The 26306-nt window shown below is 40.3% G+C and overlaps 1 protein-coding gene across 6 annotated transcripts in view; it reads left to right on the top strand.

Annotated features, from left to right (window-relative positions):
• Positions 1 to 26093, top strand: part of znf513a (zinc finger protein 513a) — a 40529-nt gene extending 14436 nt beyond the window's left edge. Inside the window, exons 1-5 of one of the 6 annotated variants that reach the window (XM_061886860.1) lie at positions 2533 to 2667; positions 8874 to 8944; positions 9691 to 9731; positions 22676 to 23401; positions 24787 to 26093. In XM_061886860.1, the coding sequence (XP_061742844.1) occupies positions 8937 to 8944; positions 9691 to 9731; positions 22676 to 23401; positions 24787 to 25631 (1620 nt within the window). In that variant the 5' untranslated portion in view covers positions 2533 to 2667; positions 8874 to 8936 and the 3' untranslated portion in view covers positions 25632 to 26093. Of the gene's footprint in view, positions 1 to 2318; positions 2440 to 2532; positions 2668 to 8873; positions 8945 to 9690; positions 9732 to 22675; positions 23402 to 24786 lie in introns of those variants that run through there. The other 5 variants (XM_061886858.1, XM_061886857.1, XM_061886861.1 and 2 more) reach the window with 5 other exon arrangements.
• Positions 26094 to 26306: the final 213 nt, after the last annotated feature.

Genomic DNA, 26306 nt, shown 5'->3' with positions numbered 1-26306 from the left:
AGTGTTATCATATCTTGAGTTATTGTACAGAAATATGGGGAAATAACTAAAAAAGTACACTTCATTCATTAACCGTGTTAAAAAAACAATCAGAATATTGCATAATGTTGGATATAGAGAACATTAAACCCTTTATTTGTTGGATGGAAAATACTGAAATTCCACAATATAGAGAATTTGCAAACAGCTAAAATTATGCACAAAGCAAACTGTACCCTGCTACCTAAGAATGTGCAACAATTCTTAACAAAAGAGCAGAAATACAACTTCTGAGAAAAATGTAACTTAAAACATTTCTATGCACGACCACCCTTTTAGTTTATCAGTGTGGAATGGATTAAGTACAGAAAATCAAGGTCTTGAAATGATCCAGTTTAAGAAACCATTCAAACTCAGTGTTTGCAAGTAAAAAGAAGAACAACCATGAAAAACATTCCAAACGTATTAATAATCTTATTCATATCACTATATGAAATACAACTTATTTCACTGTTTATTATTTATTTTATTGTTATTATTTATGGAGTATCTTGTAAATAAATTGAGTACAGGAAGTTAACAAAAGTGTTAGCAATTGCTATGTAACGGAAAAGGAGTAGGATTAAATAAGATTTGTTCTTCCTACTCCTTTTCAAACAAGTTGAAAGGAAAAACTTGTAATTGTGATGTATCATATTATAATTGTATGCATGTGCAAAATAAGAGGTGGGAATCTTTGGGCACCTCACAATTGGATTACGATTCAGGAGCAATTTGATTAAAAATCGATTGTTGTTGCATCTTTAATTTGTGTATTGATGCAGTTTTACATTTCTGTTTGATTCACTAAATAAGCGTTTATCACTTGCAACTTTTCAAAACAGTGCATTTTTAAATAGAAACAGTAACTTAAATCAACTCCCTATTACAATTATGCAAAAACTGACACATAAGTGCCCTAAAAGATAGCACATGGTGTGATCTCTCAGGGAGGTGGCCCACTGCAGTCAGCCAAATTTAGAACTGTCTGCATTGCTTTATTTACAATAATTAAATGCATTATTGATGTTTACTAATGGATTTTATAATTGTCGATGTCCGAATCGCCATCTAAAAATCGATTTCCCCCACCTCTAATAACCATAACTAATTCTATTTGACGCTTACAAGCCATAATCGCCTTCTTCCTTTATAGACAATCGCTCTGTCTGCGCTCTGTTTTTCCCAACTCTGTGCAGATACAGTACTAGCACTGTACATGTTGATAATGACAGCTGCAAAAACCGCAAAAGTTAACCATTTAGCTTTGCAGAAACATTTCCTTTTCCAGACAATGTATTTTGTGCTTTCCATTTCTGACATTCTGGTTGTTACATGAAAACACTTGATATGAAGCATACCAACTATTGCAAGAAAACAATTTTATGGCAAATTATAACTTAAACTACTTCTTTAGCACCGCCACATCAGACAGTGACGACAATGCAATATGAAGTATAAACGATAAAACATTGAATATTAAGAGTATGTGAAAGTTTGACTCATACTTTGTTTACTTCCCTGACAACCTTCTTTAAAGTTTTGTAATCAGAATTATCAAGCAACTGAAATGCACCAACAATAGGGAAGTGTGGAGAGAGTGTTTCGCAAATCACCCTTAACACTGCAGTGAATTTACATATTTGTAATTTTTAAATGATTTATAGTAATTTAAAGTTTTTTTTATAATGTCCACAAAGTTCAATGAGCAAGTGGCGTGTTATGTGCGATCATATGTTGACTTTATTTGTTGGTTATAAGTCATTTATACCATGAGTGGGAGAAGTTGTTTGGATTGGATTGGGTCATATAAATTGATGCTGTGCTCAATTCCCTTCCGAATGAAACTCTTCATTGACTATCATTCCTAACTTCACTCACAAGAGCGGGGAAACACCACTCCATATTTATTGATTTACAGGGAACTAAATTTAGGCAGAAACACGCCACAGCCCAATCTTTTTGTTAAGCTTGTGATGTCTCATGGGCTGCACTGCACCTAAGATGCCTGTGGGCCGTGGTTTGGACACCATGCACTTTTGTTGTGTGCAGGTTGTGCCAAAAATAATGTACCATCATAATGTCTGTTTATAGCAAGTAAGGAGGACTGAAATACACGGTGTAGTGAAGCCTTTGCGAATACATTACAGCAATGTTTTTAATCAAGGTTAATAGTAAAACATATTAATCGTTGCATCCCTAATTTCAGCCCGTGGCCCCCTGTGGAGAGAAGTTGGGACATTCGATGTTCCGCCATATGGTGAGGCTTACGCCTCTCTCACATTCATTTTCTTTGACAGAATTGCGAGGAAATCCCTACGCTGATCTAATGGTCGTGGAGGTCTGCAGGAAGACGTTACAAATGAGACGCTGACTGGAAGATGCCAAGAAAAAAACAGCAGAATCCACAAGCAGTTAAGTGTAAGTCAGTCATAAAGATTTGCTCGATGATTATTATATTTTAAAGACCTAAAGAATTAATAGCAGCAGCTAACCTTAATGATTCCGTGGCAGCGGATTTTATAGATGTTGTAGCCGCCAAAATTCCAGGAAACCTCGCCTTTGAAACAGACTTCCTTCTGGAACACGGGCTTCACTTTGCTGATCCTTATCCTGACCACAAGTTTCTAGGCTTGGAAAGGTTTTCAGGTTGGTTTTAACGTCTCAAAACTTTCTTCTTTGTGTGTAAGTGTGTATGTCAGTGTATGTACCGTATTTTCCGGACTATAAGGCACACTTAAAATAATTTTATTTTCTCAAAAGTCCACAGTGCGCCTAATGTACGCCATAATTCTGGTTTTGCTTATTGACTTCGAATAAATTTTATTTGGTACATGGTGTAATGATAAGTGTGACCAGTAGATTGCAGCCATACATAAGAGATACGTGTAGACTGCAGTATTATGACCGTAATCAACACCAAAACTTTGAATGTTCCATTGGGAATATAGAACATTACACACAGCACTCAAAAATCTGTCAAAATGTTTTTGTATGACTTTGAAGCCGCACCACTTGATGGATTGTTGGCCCATTATGGCTACAGTAGTCAGAAATACAAGTATTACAGTATTTTACGGACTATAAGGCGCACTTAAAATCAATGCGCCTAATAACCCGGTGCACTTAATTTACGCTATAATTCTGTTTTTGCTCACCGACTTCAAATTAGGACTGGGCGATATTGCCTTTTTTTTTAATATCTTGATATTTTTTAGGCCATATTGCGATACACAATATATATTTCCATATTTTGCCTTAGGCTTGAATTAACACTTGATACATATAATCACACCAGAATGGTGATTCTATGTGTCTACATTAAAACATTCTTGTTCATACTGCATTAATATATGCTCACTTTAAACTTTCATGCAGAAAAGGAAATCACAATTAAGTCAATTTACCAAAACTGTATTTATTAAAGTTATTAGAAGAATAGAATAGAATAGATCTTTTGTGTCATTGCACAAGTACAACAAGATAGATTTTTTTAGTACGAGTCCCGCTAAGAGCAGACATACGTTACAGGGGAGGACAAGACGAGACCGCTAACGGATCAGCCACTTAGGGCGATCCTTAAAAATGTGAGAAAAGGGTGACATTGGGAGAGAGGGGGAGTAAAAAAATATCAGTCTAAGGCTAGACCCTCAGGAGGGGTCTAGACTGAGTCCAAGGAAAAAAACCTCAAATAGCATGGCACACATTTAGACATGGTACGTATATCACACCAACTTGCAACAGAGGGAGGGGGTGGGTTTGAGGAGACTCGCTGCCGATGTATAGCGCTGCTCAGCCATCCACACCCCCAGAGGAATTAAGCAGTGGTGAAGGCGTTGATTACAATGGTGGGGGTCATGTGTGCATATATGCCCAATTAACCTGGGAGAGATGATGAATGTTTTTGTATAACTGAGGCCGATCCAAGTTCGACTGCAGGTGTTGTTGACAAAAAGGAAGGTCAAAAACGTCTATCTTTGAGAAGTCCTCCGGGGATTTTCTTCAGAACAGCCTGTTCCTGTGTCAAAGCCATTCAAGGGAGTCCAAATCGTAGATTAAGAAGTTTTTTTTCTTCGAGAAGACAAAAATACTGACTTCTCTCCTCTGTTTGTCCATGCTGGATTTCTTCAATTCCAATTAATTAATCCTCTGCAAACTTTTCCAAGATGAGATCCATTTTGCGATTCAACTCAGAAATCGCTCTAGTCTGGGTTCCCACAGCCCGACCCAATCCTTCCATTGCGTTGAACAGCCGTTGGGCCCCTTGAGTGGCTGCCATTGTCTTCCGAATTTGTCGATACACCAGATCAATGCCCAGCCCAATCAGCAAGTGCCCCGCGATCACAGCTCCAAATAGGTTGATGTCTTCGACGTCCTCGATGGAAAGGGCTGAGAGGCACATCATCCTCCATGTATTCCAGGAGTCCCTCATGTACCCCGCAGCGTTAGTTCCATCAGGGCAGCCAGGCTCCCCTGAGCCTTTTTCTTGTCGAAAAGACAGTCAATTGCCTCAAGAGTCCAACTGATCATATTCATATTGATATTTGGATTAGAGGACAGCGCAAAGAAAGAGGCTTTAAAAAAGTTCAGACAAAGACAGACGCAGGGAAGGAGGGAACAGAAAAAATTGCGACCGCCCTCACTAGAGGCAAGCTTGAGAGGTGACTTTTCAAATGATGATACATATTAGCAGTAATGCTACTTTTGGTAGCAACGCTTGTGCCCCACACTTGACAAATTAAAGTTGTCTATTCGACATTCTGCGATGAGATAGCGACTTGTCCAGGGTGTAACCCGCCTTCCGCCCGATTGTAGCTGAGATAGGCGCCAGCGCCCCCCGCGACCCCAAAAGGGAATAAGCGGTAGGAAATGGATGGATGGATGGATATTCGACATATTCCCGCTTGAAGCTGAACCACCGCCAGACGATGGACAGTGTTTTTCTTGGGAATTAATTCTTCCTTCATTTGTTACCATATTCGCACCTTCTTTCTCTTGTATTACCACTCAACTGGAATGAGAATCAGCACCTCCGAGTCCGCTAGCATCACAGCTAACGTTAGCCACGCTGCTACCTCTCTGCTGGGCGAGGGCGTATACGTATGTGATGTGTGTAAGTTTGTGCGCTTGCTGTCTGAGGAGACACAAGAAGGAGTGGGAAGAGCCTGTAGTGTAATGCCCGCAGCTGAAAACAACTGCGTGAGAACGTATACTCGAATATTACGATATAGTCATTTTCTATATCGCACAGAGACAAACCCGCGATATATCGATATATCGCTCAGCCCTATAATACAGTATCTTCGATATTAAAATATGTCTTTCATTATGCATTTTCTCGCATTTGAGTCACCTCAGATGCACAAATGTGCTGCATGCGATCCACAGCCTGGCGCACAGAATTAAGTGTCAGTGTGCATATGTTTCTGTTGTCGAGATTGCCGTTCCGAAAAGGTGTTACAAATAATAGATGTGTGCTGCTGGTTTTACACTGCACACAGATAGGCGCATGATGACATAAATATGCAGAAACATGATTAAATGTCTACGTGGTAAAAGCCCCGTATGCACGCAAAATTCAAATTTAAATAAGGTGGTCTGCACCACTGCACATGCAGTGCAACACGCCCACTAGTAGCAGACGCTATTTGATCAATTCCACACGCTGTCTAGCTTGTGGTATTTGGGTCTTAGTAAATCCGCCGCATTGTTTCATTAGCTGCCATTAATGCGAAGATTTCTGACTTAGAAGTGGCTTTGCACTGTGGGGGGACATAAGCCCTTAGCAAGAATTTTACGATGCGTTGAGGACGCATTTGTTTGCTTTTCCGTTTCAAATGTGCCATCAACATGAATTATAACGATCGTATTAAAAGCTCTACTGTCGGCCAAATTTAGATAATTTATAACGTATACCAGTGCTGGGCAAATTAAGGCCCGGGGGCCGCATCTGGTCCATTAAGCTCTTCAATCTGGCCCACTGGACATTCCCAAATAATTTTTTTAAATCTTTAAAATGGAAACTGTAATAAATGATGAATTGGTTGTACTTGTACAGCGCTTTTCTACCTTCAAGGTACTCAAAGCGCTTTGGGTAAATGTGGAAGTAGTGTCATTCACACACACATTCACACACTGATGGAGGGAGCTGCCATGCGAGGCGCTAACCAGCACCCATCAGGAGCAAGGGTAAAGTGTCTTGCTCATGACACATTGGACGTGACGGGGTTGGTACTAGGTGGGGATTGAACCAGGGACCCTCGGGTTGCGCACGGCCACTCTTCCACTGCGCCACGCCGTCCCTGTAGCTGTAGCCGGCATTATGATGTGCAGTGATGTTTTCGATTATGACAGTAAGTCTTTAACTATACAAAGTAGTTCAATGGTCGGAATCGGCGCTTTTGTATGATATACTAGTTACTATGGTAATCTAATTAGTTACTATGGTAATCTAATTAGTTACTATGGTAATCTACGTCACAGCAGCTCAGACAAGGCAACAAGCAGTGTGGGTGGGAAGCTTTTCCACAGAGTGTTTCCAGAGCGGCCAGCCTGAAATGTGGGTGTCAGGGACAGACGCGGAAAGAGATTTTTACAACAAAATTCTGATATATCATATTGTAAGTGTTTTTTTTTTTACCCCTCACGTTCATATTTTGCTGTTTGTTAAATTTTTTTTGTTTCGGTTGATTGTATGATTTGTCGATCCAGAGGGTGACAATGATATGTTGTTAATATTCAGTGTTTTATTCTTCATAGTTAATTAAAGTTAAAGTACCAATGATTGTCACACATATTGTAAATCCCACGTTCTTTATTTTCACGTACTTTGTGGGTGTCTCATTCATTTAAAAAAAAATTATTTTCTGTTTTTTAAGGCAGTTTGTCATAACGTTTTTAGCTTTCAATCAAACATTATTGTGAGTTTTTGTATTAGTGTTTTAATATATGTATACATAGATGGATATACCAGTCCCCAGACACATTTTTTTTCTAAATTTGGTCCCCCCAGGTCAAAATAATTTCCCAGGCCTGACGTATATTGTCTATATTGAGCAACACTTGCTGAAGTCCAAACCTGTTATCACCGAATAATAAAAGCCATGTCACCCAAAGCAACATTTGTTGGACCTTTTGGTTCACAGGAGTATTTGTTAAATGTCTGCTGTGTATGACGGCTGAGAAGTTTCTTTTTGAACAACTTTTTTTGTGTATGTGTGTGCTTGCGTGGACATGTGATTTCTGCATGCTGTTAAATGCTAATACTACCTTGAGGTTCAATGTTGGTAATGCATTGTGTGATAATGATGATGATGTCTGATGAATATTCAGTGTCCTCTCCAAAAATGATAAATTTTCGATACTTATTCAATACAATGAGAAAAAACCCACAACAGTCAGTGTATTTTTTAGCATTTCAATTTTCTTTACGTAAATGGTAATTGAAAATCAAAAAACAATTGGGTTTTTTGAAGTTATTTTCAAAAGAGAAAATAAAAAACAGCATTTTTCTTTCGTGCTGAAGAGCAATAACAAAATATAAAAAGCGGCTAAAACTGTTTGACAATTTGCTTACAATTTGGTGACCCTCGCCCCATCCTTGTTCGTGAATTACTTAGAATTTCATGGAAGCTGCTTTTATACCCAATCATGGCACCCACCTGTTCCCAATTAGCCTGCACACCTGTGGGATGTTCCAAATAAGTGTTTGATGAGCATTCCTCAACTTGATCAGTATTTATTGCCACCTTTCCCAACTTCTTTGTCACGTGTGTTGCTGGCATCAAATTCTAAAGTTAATGATTATTTGCCAAAAAATAAAATGTTTATCAGTTTTAACATCAAATATGTTGTTTTTGTAGCTTTTTCAACTGAATATGGGTTGAAAATGATTTGCAAGTCATTGTATTCCAGTTATATTAACATTTAACACAATTTCCCCACTCATATGGAAACGGGGTTTGTAACATTTTTAATAAATGACAGTTGCAAGCACATATCTGACTACATGCAGCATTTACCCCTTAACTCTGCTGCAACGTTACCTATAAGCTAACATGCAAAACAGCACCACGCACAACAGTGTTGATGACTGATTGGCTGCATGTTAACCCCATTACTATGTGACGCAATAGCAGTTAGTTTGTGTGGTGTTGGGGTTTCACGACTGTGTGGCCTTAAACGCATCAGTGGCAGCCGAGTGTGCGTGTTGACGCAAGTGAGAGCAAGAACGCTTACATGTTTGGTAAACTTCCAGATGGAGACTGAAAGTTTTGCGATCGCAGATTACGTGAAATAGGCGATAGGTGTGTAAATGTGATCATAGATCACTCTGAGACAGCCCACAGAGTTGGACTAAATGATTAAAAAAAAAAAAAAAAAAAAAAAATCAGTGTAGTGCTTTTGATATCAAATGTATTTAGATGTTTATTTAATTACATTAAACAAATATTTAATATCTATTTAAGTACACACACAGTACAGGCCAAAAGTTTGGACACACCTCATTCAATGTGTTTTCTTTATTTTCATGACTATTTACATAGTAGATTGTCACTGAAGGCATCAAAACTCTGAATGAACACAGGTGGAGCTATGTACTAAACAAAAAAACGGTCAAATAACTAAAACATGTTTTATATGTTTTGCATTCTCTCGATGAGCTTCAAGAGGTAGTCACCGGAAATGGTTTTCACAGGTGTGCTTGAAGCTCATGGAGAGAATGCCAAGAGTGTCCAAAGCAATAGTCAGAGCAAAGGGTGGGTATTTTGAAGAAACTAGAATATAAAACATGTTTTAAGTTATTTCACCTTTTTGTGTTATAAGTACATAACTCCATATATGTTTCTTCACAGTTTTGATGCCTTCGGTGACAATCTACAATGTGAATGGTCATGAAAATAAAGAAAACGCTGTGAATGAGAAGGTTTGTCCAAACTTTCGGCCTGTACTGTATATTGTGTGTGTATATGGAGGAGGGTTTTCAAGCTATTGCTCCTCCTTTGCAATATCACTGACCATGACTGATGCTGGGGAAAAGGCTGCATTGTTAACTAAGATGAGACTATAATGCCAGGCAGTTACACGTCCTGTCCTCTGTACCACACAGACAAAAAATCAGATTTCGAATACATGCACCGTTGCAATCCTAAGAACAATGGCGTATGTTTTTTTTTTTGATGGTCAGTATGCAAAACAAGTGTCCAAAATACATAGAATAGTTTTCCACACCTTGTTTGTGATGTGTGTATTCTGGGTGAAATGATGAGATGGAAACAGCGTCTCTCATTTCCCAGCATGCTTCTTTCATCATGGAAAGCAAGAGCAAGGCTATGTGACGCCATTATTATATAAGGGTCGTAAAAAAGTACCACCATTACCATCAAGGACACTATCACGAGAGGGCATCTATTCATCATCATCATCATCATCATCATCATGATGTGCCTCTGCTATTGCCATTATCATTACCCCATCATCATCATCACCATTACCATCAGCTGCAGCCACACTATCATCATCATCATCATCATCAGTCTCTGTAATCATCCAGGGGTGGGGTGCATGACCAAAAAGGGTTGTCCGGACTCTCCTCACATTCTCACTTCACATCTTTGAGAGGAAAGTCGCTTTTCCTGCGCTCTAAGAACAAGGCCCTTTTTGTTTTTGCAGGCTTTCGTCCGACGGCAATCTTTGGTTGATCTTAACAGAGCGTGAGTATGAATTGTGAAGTTGCGTCTCTGCAAGTTGACTTAGGAGTGTGGGTGCTTGAAAGTGATTTGATGTCGCGGCGTATGTCACAGTGATGTCGCAATTGTTGCATGTTCTTTTTGGCTTTTATCTCAAAGGTTTGCCGTTTTCATCGCTGTTTGGCTCAGGGTGGGACAAAAAACATTTTTCCCCGTGCAATATTGTCAGGTATTTCTTTCATTGTGTAGCAAATGATGTTTAAAATCCAATGGCAACATTAAGGCAGGAGGTAAGTTTCGATTTCTTTGGCTCACCCAATAAGTGTATTTCAAAAGCCAATTGAGAGGTAAAAAGGGTATTTAATTTGGAACATATCCAAAGCATATTTTATATTGGGGAACATAGTTAAAACCCAAAGTATACTCAAAATGAAATTGCTTCTCCACAATTCCTGCCTACTTTTGTCTTATCTAATACAATGGTCGTGAAACTCATATTGAAAACATGGTAAGTAACTTAATACCGTTGCAAAGTTTAAAACAGTCCTTAAGCCCCGCCCACTTTCTGTCATGCAAATCACAAGGCTTCTTGTTCAAGTTATTTCATCAATTGCATCCGTAAAACAAAAATGACACATACAGAGCACAACAACTTAATAATGTCAAAATATTATAAAAAAAAAAAGTTTAAAATTCCCAAAAAATCTAAGTTAGAAAAGTAGACTTAAACGTACCAGTCAAGTCTTGTGAGATTCGTGCAGTCGTTTTTGGGGGCTGAATTTGTCACTTACTACTCAGCCAATCACAGAGCCCCATTTACGTATCATTTTATTATGTCACTGTTTGCATTTGATATCAATCGTACATGAAGTGTTTGTAGATCACACATAAAACAGAAAAGTGAGGATTTTGCTGGTGCTGTCATCATTTATGGCAAGTGCTCCAACCTGTGGTGTTGTCAACATTATGGCATGTGCTCCACTGTGGTGTTGACATTCAGTTAGGACTGGGCGATATGACAAAACAAATTATCACAATTATTTTTTGTGTATCATCCGATCTTGATTGTTACAATTTTTTAAATTTAAAGCGGATTGTCCCGTTCAGGATTATAGAGAACACTGTTGTATCCTTGCTGTTTACTACTCGGTATCATGTAACAAACATTTCCACCATGTTTGACGGCGGTAATATATGCTGACAACTGTCTTTTTGTCCATATATATCATTGTGTTTACTAGAACTGCAACAGTTCAGGTAAACCACGCTACGGTCCGTACCTGGTTTTAGGGCCATGGTTTTGCTTATGTATTGTTACGTTTGTGGGGGTAAAGAACAACTTTTTTGCCTCAAAGTATGTTGTAATTTTTGCTTGTCGTCACAAACATTCTGCAGTAAACAAAGTATCCGCAGGTACGGCGCGACAGTCTGTTGAAATATAAAGGGTTTCTCGCCTTGCTGTTGGTAATTTTTTCTTAATGAGCTCACAGCTGCCAGCGTCATTGCCGTGAATGTCAATCAAGTGACATCTTGATGAAGATTGATGATCGCTAATTTTTAGGTCTTATTTTTCAATGCCTAGCTCGCGATCGACTGACACACCCTCTGCGATCGACCGCTAGCTCGCCATCCACTTAATGGGCACCCCTGATGTATACCAACACATCAAACATGTTTACTGATTACATGAACAAAATGTTTTGTTTTATTCCGCAAACAAGAACACAAAGTCTGCAGTTTTAATTTTTAGTACATGTTGTATCAGAGGAGTTGAATCTTTGCAGACACGTAAACAAAGTCTGATTAAAAATATATAAGATATAGAAATGCCTTTTATGATTTAAAGTAGTGGTTGTGTTGATTCTCCCAGTCAGGACCAATACAGTGAAATGGATGTTTTGAGTGCCTGCAAGACTGCATTCAGGGTAGGATTATTGTGTGCGCTGCAGCAGTTAGGGAAAGTAAAGTGTTTTACTTAAAGACCTACTGAAATGAGATTTTCTTATTTAAATGGGGATAGCAGGTCCATTCTATGTGTCATACTTGATCAATTCGCGATATTGCCATATTTTTGCTGAAAGGATTTAGTAGAGAACATCGACGATAAAGTTCTAAACTTTTGGTCGCTAATAAAAAACCCTTGCCTTTACCGGAAGTAGCAGACGGTTACGTGACGTGTGAGGGCTCCTCACATCCTCACATTGTTTATAATGGGAGCCTCCAACAAAAAGAGCTATTCGGACCGAGAAAACGACAATTTCCCCATTAATTTGAGCGAGGCGGAAAGATTTGTGGCTGAGGATATTGATAGTGAAGGACTAGGAAAAAAATAAATAAATAAAATAAAAAGCGGCGGCAGTGTGAGCGTTTCAGATGTAATTAGACACATTTATTAGGATAATTCTGAAAGGTCCCTTATCTGCTTATTGTTTTAGTGAGATTGTAAAGACATACCTCGAGGTCGGATGGCTGCGGTGAACAGGCTAGTGTCTCAGAGAGAAGCCAAGGAGCCAAGCTCACAGCTGCCTTTTTTGACAGCTACTGCAGTAGAACGAATAATCCACTGATGTCTCCGGTAAGATATTTATCACGATTTTCCCATCCAAAATCATGCTGGTTGACGTAGAGAAACATGTTCGCTTGACTGCTCTGTGGTAAAGCTTCACAACAGTCAAAGAAACACCAGCTGTGTCTCGGTGCTAAAGACAGCTGCAATACACCGCTTCCCACCAACAGCATTGTTCTTTATAGTCCCCATTATTAATTGAACAAATTGCAAAAGATTCAGCAACACAGATGTCCAAATCACTGTGTAATTGCGCGATGAAAAGAGACGACTTTTAGCCGTAACTGGTGCTGAGCTAGTATGTCCCCTCCAACCGGAAACGTCACAAACACACGTCGTCATACGCGTCGTCATTCCGCGATGTTTTCAACAAGAAACTCCGCGGGAAATTTAAAATTGTAATTTAGTAAACTAAACCGGCCGTAATGGCATGTCTGATGTATAAACTATCAGACTGCGTGGTCGGTAGTAGTGGGTTTCAGTAATCCTTTAAGTTGCTGCTGCTTTTAATGCTAGTATTAGTCATATTTGTTGTATTTGTTCTTCTGGGCTGCACTTGCTGCTGTGTAAGGGGGAGGAGAGACAAGACTGAACATTAGTTCATACTTCCCAACCCTGCCGAATTTCCGGGCGACTATCGATTTTCAGTGCCTCTCCCGAAAATCTCCCGGGACAACCATTCTCCCGAGTTTCTCCCGATTTCCAGCTGGACCTGAGTGAGAACAGCCTGTCGTCTCATCCACTTTTCCTCCATACAAACAGCGTTATAACATCTACGGCTTTTGGAGAGTGCACAACTGCACACACAACAAGAAGGAAACTATTATATATGTCTCCGTTATCCATAGGTTTATCTCTAACCCATAAAGTAGGCAGGCCCGGAGCTATTTCTCAGCATGTGTTTATTTCAGCCGGCATTGCTTCAAAACTACAGCAAGTAGTAATGTCCAAAAAAGATGGTGACAGAATAGAACGAGGATCGACAATTCAACCCTAAACTCCCTCCTTTCATGCAAATTAAATGTCACAGATGCTGTCCATACCTATGCTCCTTCAAAGGCTGTGCTACTGGCTGCAAAGCATTGCACTTTCAAATACAACAATGAGTAGAGAGGAGTTTTATGTGACTGTATATGTGTAAATAATGAACACTATGAATTCTAGCTATAAATATACACTGACTGTTGGTGATGTACCAACGGTAGTAATTGTGACTAGTAGTAAATGTAGTAAACCTACACAAATGGGTGTTTATGAAGTATTAGTAGAGGTAGTAGCACTTACACTAATGAGTCTAAATGATCTAGTATTGTATGTAGTGGTACTTGCACTAATGGATGTCAATGATGTAGTATATGTAGCAGTACTTACACAAATGGGTGTAAATGTGAATGATGCAGTATTACATGTAGTGGTACTTAAACTAATAGGTGTAATTGATGTAGTACTTATTCTAATGGGTAAATAAAGTAGTAGCATATGTAGCGGTACTTACACTAATGGATGTAGATGATGTAGTACTTATACTAATGTTGTAAATAATGTAGTAGTACTTATACTAATGAAGGTAAATGATGTAGTATATGTAGCAGTCCTTATGCTTATAAATGAGGTATTAGTATATGTATCAATATTTATACTAAGGGTGTAAATTATGTAGTTCTACTTACACTAATGGGTGCGAAAGATGTAGTATATGTAGCAATACTTACAATAACGGGTGTAAATGATATAGTAACTATACTAATGGGTGTAAATAATTTAGTAGTACTTGTACTAATGGATGTAAATGAAGTTGTAGTGTTAGGTAGCAGTACTTGCATTAATGGGTGTAAATGATACAGCATATGGAGTAGTACGTACACGAATGGGTGGTATTGATGTAGTGGTAGACATATTACTTAGACTAATGGTTGTTAATTATGTTGTGGTGCTTACAATAATGGATGTTATTGATGTAGTAGTACTTAAACTAATTGTGTATATAATGTAGTAGTATAGGTGTAAGTGGTGTAATTGTATATGTAGTGGTACTTACGCTAATGGGTGTTAATTATGTAGTAGTATATGTAGTAGTATTGGGTATGAATAGTGTAGTAGTATATTTGGTAGTATTTACACTATCCACCCATTTTTTACCGCTTGTCCCTCTCGGAGTCGCGGGGCAATAATAGGTCTAATAGTACTTAAACTAATGGCTGTATATGAAATAGTGGTACATGTAGTAGTACTTTTATTAATTGGTGTAAATGATGGTAGTTGTACTTGTACTAATAGGTGTTAATGATACTCACATTAAAGGCCTACTGAAACCCACTACTACTGACCACGCAGTCTGCTAGTTTATATATCGATGATGCAATCTTAACATTGCAACACATGCCAATACGGCCTTTTTAGTTTACTAAATTGCAATTTTAAATTTCCCGGGAGTTTCTTGTTGAAAACGTCGCAGAATGATGACGTGAACGCATGACGTCACGGACTGTCAGGAAATAATAGCGCTGCGCACACACACCGCTAAAAGTTCTCTGCTTTAACCGCATAATCACACAGTATTTTGGACATCTGTGTTGCTGAATCTTTTGCAATTTGTTCAATTAATAATGGAGAAGTCAAAGTAGAAAGATTGAGTTGGGAAGCTTTAGCCACACAAACACACTGTGATTCCTTGTTTAAAATTCGCAGAGGTGAAGCTTTCCTATGGATCAGAGCGGTCAAGCGTACATAGATCCCGACCAAATGTCCACCAGCAGTTTTCGGTGAGAAAATTGTGGTAAAAAGTCGCCACTTACCGGAGATCAGCTGAACTTGTGCCGTCCATACAGCTGCCGTCGACTTCCATCAGACACTGGCCTCAAGACACCCGTGGACACACCCTTCTGACTATTAGCTACTATTTAACTCACTAAAACAATAGCAACACAAATAGAAAGATAAGGGATTTCCCAGAATTATCCTAGTAAATGTGTATAAAAACATCTGAATTCGTTCCAATGCAATCGCGTTTTTTTTTAACTTGCTTTTTTTTTCTTTTCTAGTCCGTCGCTATCAATATCGTCAAACACAAATCTTTCATCCTTGCTCAAATCAACGGGGAAATTGTCGTTTTCTCGGTGCGAATAGCTCTTTTTGTTGGAGGCTCCCATTAAAAACAATGTGAGGATGTGAGGAGCCCTCAACGTGTGACGTCATTGTCTGCGACTTCCGGTAAAGGCAGGGCTTTTGTCTTAGCGACCAAAAGTTGCAAACTTTATCCTCCATGTTCTCTACTAAATCCTTTCAGCAAAAATATGGCAATATCGCGAAATGATCAAGTATGACACAGAATGGACCTGCTATCCCCGTTTGAATAAGAAAATCTAATTTCAGTAGGCCTTTAATATATGAAGTAGTACTTATACTAATAGGTGTAAATTAAGTAGTAGTATTTGGACTAATGGGTGTAAATTAAGTAGTAGTATTTGGACAAATGGGTGTAAATTATGTAGTAGTACTTGGACTAATGGGTGTAAATCAAGTAGTAGTATTTGGACTAATGGGTGTAAATTAAGTAGTAGTATTTGGACTAATGGATGTAAATTATCTAGTAGTACTTGGACTAATGGGTGTAAATTAAGTAGTAGTATTTGGACTAATGGGTGTAAATTATTTACAGTTAAAGTACCAATGATTGTCACACACATACTCGGAGTGGCGAAATTATTCTCTGCTTTTGACCAATCACCCTTGATCCCCCCTGGGAGGTGAGGGGAGCAGTGGGCAGCAGCGGTGGCCGCGCCCAGGAATCATTATTGGTGATTTAACCCCCAATTCCGACCCTTGATGCTGAGTGCAAGGCAGGGAGGTAATGGTCCCATTTTTAGAGTCTTTGATATAACTATGTATAATTAGTGTAAATCATGTAATAGTGTTTGTACCAGTGAGTATAAATCTTAATGATAGAGGTGGGAAAAATAACTAATTCTCCGATGCATCAGAATTAGAAGGTGGGCAATTAATGAATCGATGGTCAAATAAATGTCCAATCGTCGATTATTAAATAAAGTAATACTGACTGTTATAAAATTTTGCATTATGCTCTAAACATTAGTTTAGTTCTAACCAAAGGAGAAATTTCAGATATTATTTTAATGTCATGTTAGCTGATTTAGTGCAAACACACAAAAGGAGATGGAGTACAGGACAAGCTATGCTAGCCGTAGTGCTAAGATAGCTTAAATGTAAAGTAGTGAAATAAAATAATGCATTTTTCGTACACTTCAACAGAAGGCTAATTGGAACCGCATGACAACAGAACGCAGGGCTGGCAAGTTTTAGAAAATGAAGAGTCAGACTAAGGGGCTTGATATGATGCATTCAACATTTTTTGGGGCTTTTTTTAACACTGATTTGGCCTGTTTTAACGCCGATTTAGACCAATGTCTTTGAAATGGTACAGAAGTTCATTGTCGTTGCATTTAAAAGTACAAAAAAATGTTTATAATACAAGCTGTCTAAGAGCCGATTACAGTAGACCTGCAAGGAAAGTCTCATGGCAGCACGACTTATGTGTTGAGGACAGAGTGGTTCGTGCTTTCATTTCTCTAAAACATCCAAAAGAAGTCGTTAGATTTGTCGCAAGTTGCTTTTGAGAGAGAATGTCACTAAGAGGAGTTGGAAAGATACTGGATTTAGCGAGAAAGTCGCCAAGTTGACAACACTGTGCTGAGGTGTGTGACGCCAAGACCCACCCGCCTTATGTTGCTTGTGATTGGTTCACATTGCGTGGTGCCTTCCTGGTTGGCTAAATTTAGGCACAAGAACATATGGATTGGTCTCGAATTGGTTATATCATTTAGTCAAAGTTACCCGATCTTCGGCAAACGTAATATTATGGAAAAAATAAATGGGTGAATATGCGTGAGAAATGCCAAGTGTGGCTTGAGAATGGGTTAAATGGCGTGACTCTCGGGCTTTAAGCATGAGGCTTGGGCAGCTCTGAGAAAGTAACCAGCAAAGAAAAGGAAATCAGCAATGAGTCAGAAGAGAATAATATCCACGCAGTACAGCAACATGTCTGTCAGTAAGGCTGCACCATTTTGAGAAAAAAACATCATTGCGATTTTTATATTTTATTCATAAACCTGCATAAATAACGAGTGAAGAAAATCATACTGTCAATCAACATATTCTTGTCTCAAGGTGCCACAGATTAAATCAATACTCAATAATTAACTTAAACAAATATTTAGCTTTATGCATACAGACTCATTGCTTATATAATTTGATATACTAAGACTGCATGTGCAATTGAAAAGTGGTGCAGACCACCTTATTTCAATGAGGATTTGCGTGTACTACATGGGGCATGGCCACAGAGACACTCATTTACCAGCGATATAGCTCAGTTGGTAGAGTAGCCGTGCCAGCAACTTGAGGATCCCAGGTTTGATTCCCGCTTCCGACATCCTCGTCACTGCCGTTGTGTCTTTGGTCTAGACACTTTACCCACCAGCTCCCAGTGCCACCCACACTGGTTTAAATGTAACTTAGATATTGGGTTTCACTATGTAAAGCGCTTTGAGTCACTAGAGAAAAGCGTTATATAAATATAATTCACTTCACTTCACATTTATCCATGTAGTTATGCTCCTACCTGCGGCGTTTGCCATGTTTGCAAATGAGCAGCAGACATACCACTTTTTATGGGAATTTTAGAAGCAATCGTGCAGTCCATCTATAACAAGGGTTGGGAACCTTTTTGGCTGAGAGAGCCATGAAAGCCAAATATTTCAAAATGTATTTCAGTGAGAGCCATATCATATTTTTTAACACTGAATACAACTAAATGTGTGCATTTTCAAGTAAGACCAACATTTTTACAGTATAATAAGACTTTTATTCTTTTTAATAACATTGTTATTCTGAAGCTAACCAATAATAAATAAAATGTCATGTCTGCTGATCATGTTTTTGTTTGGCCATGTGCTGTTTGTCCTTTGGACTCTTTAGCATCCTGTTTTTTTCCACTCCCTTGTCTGGTTTCCTTGGTTACTAATTTTGTCCACTTGTCTCTGGTGGACAAAATGCCCGCTCACCTGCTTCCCGAGCACTAATCAGAGGCAGTATTTAAGCTCGTCTTTGCCAGTCAGTCGCCCTGGCGTCAATGTGATCTTTTCTTGCTCTGGGCTGACTTGTTTCATGCCTTGCCATAGTTTCGTGCTTCATGCCATGCCAAGTAAGTTTTGTTTGATTTATGTTCATGGTCTGTTTATGTGTTAGCTTTGCTCCTTAGCCCAAGTTGTGCCTCCACTGTGAGAGATTTTTGTTTGTATCTTTTTTTAGTTTAAATTAAATCATGTTTTTACCTAAATGCAATGTCCCGAGTAGTCCGTCTGCCTTCCTGGGGGAACGACCCTGCAGCAAGCTGCGACCCCCTCCATCGTGACATAAAATACTTGTTACCATTAATGCGACTTCTTGAACAGGTGCGGTAGAAAACGGATGGATGGATTTAAATGCATGAGAATGTTTTATATTTTATTTTTAGCACAGCGATTACCAGCGAAATTATTCATAATTATCGTGTTAAGCAATGTCAGCTAAGATTTATATGAGAGCCAGAGGCAGTCATCAAAAGAGTCACATCTGGCTCTAGAGCCATAGGTTCCCTACCCCAGATCTACAAAGAAAATACTTTTTTTTTTTTTTTTTTTTTTCCCAAAGCAATATATATTTAAGATGTAAACAGTACTATGTGGGGGAAAAAACAAATGTCATGAAAAATACTAAAGTACACCAAAACGCATCAGGGGCCCATGCTTAGACCGATTTTTTTTTTTTTTTTTTTTGTCTCCCGCCTCCTCCACACACATTGTTTACCTGTTCCTCTTCTTTTTTGTAAGGAGCGCCGGAAGTTGGCAGACCCGTCAGCAATCCTGTTCTGTCTCCCTGTAATTTTTGTCTGATTTTGAACGGGATTGTGCTGAAAATTTAAATTTTCCCTCGGGTATTAATAAAGTATCTCTGATCTGATCAATTGAATTTGTTTAATTAGATCCATTCAGTCCTCTAGCAGCTTTGTAAAGATAAAATGATAGACTGTAGTATTTTTCAATTTTGACCATCCAAAATATTGACACACGCGTCTATCCATGGTCTATCGGTGCACCGTGTGTGTACTGATCCTGCAGCTGTCAGTTTGCACCTACTTCTGACACATGCTAAATAAAACGCTAAAGAGTGTTTGCAAAACCGTGGCGAGTGTTGATATATAACATTGCACATGGATGGATTGCACACCATTTTTGCTCACGTAACAGATGCAATCCACCTTGCACATGTTTAGTAGATCAGCTTTGTGATTGTACGTGTTTTAGTACACACAAACCTTTAGTAAATCAGGCCCTGTACTTGTACCAGTGTGTGTAAATTATGTATGTAGTAGTACTTGTACTAGTGTGTGTAAACGATGTATGTAGTAGTACTTGTACTAGTGCAGGGGTCGGCAACCTTTACCACTCAAAGAGCCATTTTGACCTGTATCACAAAGTAAAGAAAAAAATGGGAGCCACATAACTCTTTTGAAATTTATAATAAAATAATACTGCATACAGAGTTGTTGTTTTTTGCTGTGTGCTATGTATGAACCAGGGGTCTCAGACACGCGGCCCACGCCTTTTAATATGAAAATGTAATGTTAGTGCGGCCCGCGAGTTTTATACGAATGCCGCTGGACAGCGTCACACCTGCCAACCGTCCCAATTTTCCCGGGAGACTCCCGAATTTCAGAGTAATTATTCTCTCAAATGTACGCTGGTGTTCACCCAAAGAACAATAAGGGCGTACAATGATGTCACTACCGCCCTCCACAGCTCCTACAAACAGTTTGCCAGCCCCAAGAATTGTTTGACGTGGCTATTGCAGACACACGTAAGAGACTGCAAAGCATACTTATTCAACAGCAATACAGGTTACACTGAGGGTGGCCGTTTAAACAACTTTGGCACTCTTACTAATATGCACCACTCTGTGAACCCACATCAAACAAGAATGACAAACACATTTCAGGAGAACATCCGCACTATACACAGAATCACATGTATCCTGACTAATCCGGGCTCCATTATACACCCAGCTACCATCAAACCAACCCCCCTTCTCCCCACCTCCACCCCTCCGTTCGTCGGTTGAGGTGGTGTTCTGTTGTGCTTATGTTTTGTTATACTGCGGATGTTCTCCTGAAGTGTTTGTCATTCTTGTTTGTTGTGGGTTCACAGTGTGGCGCATATTAGTAAGAGTGTTAAAGTTGTTTATATCACAACCCTCAGTGTGACCTGTATGGCTGTTGAACAAGTATGCATTGCAGTTGCGTATGCGTTCAGATAGAGGTCGCATCCAAAATGTGACCGGACGGCCGACACGCAGATAGCATGGTGAAAATCCTGACGCAATGACTTATAGAAAGGGTGTTAGAGGCATTGTCATCACGGCACACCGTCAAAGTTGATGTCTGGATGAAAATCAAAAAATGTTTACCCGGGAGATTTCTGATAGAGACATTAAAATTGGAAATCTACCGGACTTTTCCGGGCGGTCGGCAAGTATGCGGCTGAGCCACATCAGAGTGGTCAAAGAGGCGCTTGAGGCTCCGGAGCCGCCGGTTGCTGACCCCTGTACTTTTGTGTGTAAATGATGTATGTAGTAGTACTTGTACTTGTGTGTGTAAATGATGTATGTAGTCGTAATTGTACGAGTGTGTGTAGATGAAGTAGTAGTAGTTCTTGTACTAGTGTGTGTAAATGATGTATCTAGTAGTAGTTGCACTGAGTGCGGATGAAGTAGTAGAAGTATTTGTACTAGTGTGTGTAAATGATGTATGTAGTTGTACTCGTACTAGTGTGTGTAGATGAAGTAGTAGTAGTTCTTGTACTAGTGTGTGTAAATGATGTATGTAGTAATACATGTACTAGTGTGTGTAAATAATGTATATAGTGGTACTTGTATGTTAAAAAGTTAAAGTACCCATAATTGTCACACACACACTCGGTGTGGCAAAATTATTCTCTGCTTTTGTGTAGTAGTACTTGTACTAGTGTGTGTAAGTGATGTATGTAGTAGTACTTGTACTAGAGTCTGTAAATGATGTATGTAGTAGTACTTGTACTGAGTGTGGATGAAGTAGTATTAGTACTTGTACTAGTGTGTGTAAAGGATATATGTAGTAGTACTTGTACTAGTGTGTGTAAATGATGTATGTAGTAGTACATGTCTTGAGTGTGGATGAAGTAGTATTAGTACTTGTACTAGTGTGTGTAAAGGATATATGTAGTAGTACTTGTACTAGTGTGTGTAAATTATGTATTTAGTAGTACTTGTACTGCGTTTTGATGAAGTAGTAGTAGTACTTGTACTACTAGTGTGTGTAAATGATGTATGTAGTAGTACTTGTTCAAATGAGTGTAAATGATGTATGTAGTGGTATTGGTACTAATGAGTGTAAATGAAGTTGTAGTACTTGTACTGAGTGTAAATTAAGTAGTAGCAGTGCTTGTTCGAGTGTGTGCAAATGATATATGTAGTAGTACTTGTTCTAGTGTGTGTAAATTATGTATGTAGTTGTACTTGTACTAATGAGTGTAAATGATGTCTAGAGTAGTAAGTGTACAAACGAGTGCAATTTATGTATGTAGTAGTGTATGTAAATGATGTATGTAGTAGTACTTGTACTAGTTAATTTAAATGATGTATGTAGTAGTACTTGTACTAAGGAGTGTAAATTATTTATGTAGTTGTACTTGTACTAAAGAGTGTAAATTATTTATGTAGTAGTACTTGTACTAAAGAGTGTAAATTATTTATGTAGTAGTAATTGTACGAATGAGTGTATGTAGTAGTACTTGTACTAATAAGTGGAAATTATGTATGTAGTAGTACTTGTACTAGTAAATGTAAATGATGCATGTAGTAGTACTTGTACTAATGAGTGTAAATTTATGTAGTAGTAATTGTACGAATGAGTGTATGTAGTAGTACTTGTACTAATGATGTATGTAGTAGTACTTGTACTAATGACTGTAAATGATGTATGTAGTAGTACTTGTACTAGTGAGTGTAAGTGATGTATGTAGTAGTACTTGTACTAGTGTGTGTAAATGAAGTAGTAGTAGTACTTTTTCTAGTGTGTGTAATTTATGTATGTAGTAGTACTTGTACTAGTTAATTTAAATGATGTATGTAGTAGTACTTGCACTAAGGAGTGTAAGTTATTTATGTAGTAGTAATTGTACGAATGAGTGTATGTAGTAGTAGTACTTGTACCAATGAGTTCTTGTACTAGTGAGTGTAAATGATGTATGTAGTATTTGTACTAATGAAGTAGTGGTATTACTTGTACTAATAGTGTTGTTGTCCCTCACAGAGGTGGCTGCTGGGATCGGGTTCTCTGTGTATCCTGAGTGTGATGAGGACAACGCCCACAGCATGGATAGTGAAACTGAAACCTCTCACAGCAGCACACCCGACAATGTGAGGGAGGACGAAGGTCCGGCAGGTCGCTCGGAGCCCAACTTCGCTCCCTACCTGTCTTGCCGGGGGTGTGGCCAACTCCGTAACGACCCCCTGGGACACCTGGTGGGTCCTTATTGCCTGCGCTGCTGCAAAGCCGCCAGGGACGGCAAAAACACGGACTTCGCTTTCGGAAGCCTGAGCGGGATCCACTCCCACTCTCAGCTGGACGGGATGGGCGACGGGGCGTTGTCGGGCGACGACAAGGCCAAGCTGCACTCCTGCCACCTGTGCGGCTTCTCGTCTCGCTACGCCAACCACGTGAAGCGCCACATGAAGACGCACAACGGCGAGAAGCCCTTCAACTGCCCCCTGTGCGCCTACGCCTCGGCACAGCTGGTCAACCTGCAGCGCCACCTGCGCATCCACACGGGAGAGAAGCCCTACAAGTGCGAGAGCTGCGCCTTTGCCTGCAGTTCCCTTGGCAACCTGAAGAGGCACCAGCGCATGCACGCCCCCAATGCTGGGCTGGGGGGGCAGGACACCTCGCTTCGACCCGGCAGCGGCCCTAGTGGCCTCAAGGGTCACATGACTGGGCAGCGGGCCAGTGAGGAGGACGAGGAGGATGAAGCTGCCAAAGGTATGTTTTCTTTGTTTACTAATCACAATTTTAACATATATTCATTTTTCATGCTAAACGTATCGGGGGCCCTACACATGTGTTCTGTAGATCTCCACTATCAGAAGTCTGCATTTTCAGGTCACATGAGGAGAATCCATTGTTCACACTTTTCCACCATTTGCGGAAGAAGGGTGGGGTTGGGGACCTTGGAACACAACCCTCAATTACAGCGAGACTAAATTTTCACCAAGTAACACCTGAGAAAAATTTGGCACTTCCTGAACCACCATAGTGACCAACATTAATACACAGTAGCGTAGTACGCTTAAGTATTCATTAAAAACAAAGCAGAGGTTTTATTTAGTATATTTAATATTTTTTGCCACTGTAACATTACACACAGTTTGAACAGTAACACTGTGTTTGAATATAGGAAAATAAAACATTGTACTGTAATAGTGTTTCTTTGGCGTACCACTAGATGGAGTCTGGGTACCGCAGTTTAAGACTCACTGATCGATTGCGTACAGTAGATGTGTCCAAACTTTCCCCACTTACGGCCGCAGACGAAAAATAAAATAATCCAGGGGCCATTTTAAATAAATGTTTACGGTTGATGTTTAAAATAAGGTGGCGGGCCACTTTAAAATATTGTGGTGGACCACGATAAGATGACGTAGCGGGTAACTTTAAAATAAGGTTGCGGCCCACTTTAAAATAATGTGGTGGGCCACAATAAAATAATGTTGCGGGGCACTTTGAAATAAGTTTTCGACCCACTTTAAAATAATGTGGTGGGCCACTTTAAGATAAGGTGATGGGCCACAATAAAATGATGAGGGGGGATATTTTGAAATACGGTAGTGTGCCATTTTTAAAATAAAGTGGTTTGCCAAAATAAAATGAAGTGGCAGGCCACTTTAAAAACGTGACTGGCCACGAAAAAATAATGTGGAGTGCCGTTTTAAACTAAAGTGGCGGGCCAATTTGAAATAAGGTCGCGGGCCACTTAAAAATAATATTTGCGGACCATAATAAAATAGGTGGTGGGCCACTATAAAATGTATTGGCGGGCCACTTGAAATAATGTTCTAGGCCAAATTAAAATGATGTGGCGGGTCACTTTAAAATAAGGTAGCGGGCCAAAATAAAATAACGTGGCAGTCCACTTTAGAATAAGTGGCGAGTCACTTTAAAATGAGGAGGCGGGCTACTTTAAAATGACAGGTGGCGGGCCACAATAAAATGAGGTGCCATGCCAATTTTAAATATTGTGGTGGTCCATTTTAAAATAAGGTGGCGGGCCACATTTGGCCCCCAACCTTAGGTTTGGCCCATGTGGTACCCAGTGGGTTACGTTGTGGTGGTCTCCAAGCATGCATTAACCTATTTTGTCTCTCCAGAGGCGGCAGCAGCATCCGCTCACCTCAGTCTGGCAGCCCAGAACGCAGACTACCTGTCAGCCTTCGAGAGTCTAAAAGGGGCGTCGCCACAGCCCACGCCTTCCTCGGCCCCGCCCCCCGGCAGCAGGTCGGGCAGAGGCGCCATGTCCCTCTTCCCCTACACGTGCCGCCTGTGCGGCGTGGTGCTTGAGGACGAGGACGGCTCGTCGGCCCAAATCTGCGCCAAGTGCACGCTGGAGATGCTGACCAAGGACTCGTCGCCCGGCAGCCCCGGCGAGCGCAGCGACAAAGTCTACACGTGCGCCGCCTGCCCCTTCCTCACGCACTACCCCAACCACCTGGCGCGCCACATGAAGACGCACAGCGGCGAGAAGCCCTACAAGTGCCCGCAGTGCGACTATGCCTCGGCGCACTTCGACAACCTGAAGCGCCACCACCGCGTGCACACGGGCGAGAAGCCCTACAAGTGCCACCTGTGCGACTACGCCTGCGGCAACCTGGCCAACCTCAAGCGGCACCAGCGCGTGCACTCGGGCGCCAAGCCCTTCCGCTGCACGCTCTGCAACTACAGCTGCAACCAGAGCATGAACCTGAAGCGCCACATGCTGCGGCACACGGGAGAGAAGCCCTACAAGTGCCAGGAGTGCGGCTACACCACGGGTCACTGGGACAACTACAAGCGGCACCAGAAGAAGCACGGCCTGGCCACCGACGGCTGGGTCAAGGTGCCCATGACGGCGGGGCGCCACCAGGACGACACGGCGGCGGAGAAGGGGGCCAGGAGCGGCGTGGGGACGGCCGCCCAGACCTTGCAGCACTCGTGCTACAAGCTGGAAATGGTCTAACCATTTTAGACTCTTCCGTCGAGAAGAAATATTCCCCTCCAAGGGCGCATGAGGCTGCTTGCCTAAAAAAAAGAAAGAATAAACTTCTCAAGTAACTTGTGTCCTTGAACGCATCATTCTGGCACTGTGGTGCCTTGAGTGAACAAACTGGGATTGTTCTCCATGAAAGGACAATTTGACGTGTGTATCATGAGTGTCTTCAATGTGTTTGTGAAATCAACTTGTTTACTAAACAAAAAAAATGGCATTATTAGAAAGTAAGCAAGCATGTGTGTAACAATGTTTTATTTTTGTAACAGTATAATATAAATATACAGTATTGGATGTTGTGTCCCCTAGAAGAAAAGTCATTATTTGGGTATGCAAGGGAGATTTGTCCAGTTCTGTGTCCTCATGCTGTGTCTCATCAACGCCTTACAAGCAGGACTTTACAATAAATAAACATTATTTCTTTCAATGTCACATCAGCCTGATTTATTACTAGTGGGGTTTCCTTCAATGGCATCAATATATGCAGAAGGCATTTAAAGTAAAGCATCGAGATGCTTGTCTGATTGGCTGACGGATGGCTGTTATTCCATCCATTTTCTACCGTTTGACCCTTTATTACTGTATATTATATCCATCCCGTTTCTACTACTTTTCCCTTTTGGGGTTGCAGGGGGTGGGAGCCTA

The sequence above is a fragment of the Nerophis ophidion genome, linkage group LG24, assembly GCF_033978795.1.
Source record: "Nerophis ophidion isolate RoL-2023_Sa linkage group LG24, RoL_Noph_v1.0, whole genome shotgun sequence".
In the NCBI taxonomy this organism is placed as follows: domain Eukaryota; kingdom Metazoa; phylum Chordata; class Actinopteri; order Syngnathiformes; family Syngnathidae; genus Nerophis; species Nerophis ophidion.
The sequence above is the reverse complement of the archived record's forward strand: the minus strand, read 5'-3'. Positions and strand labels throughout refer to the sequence as shown.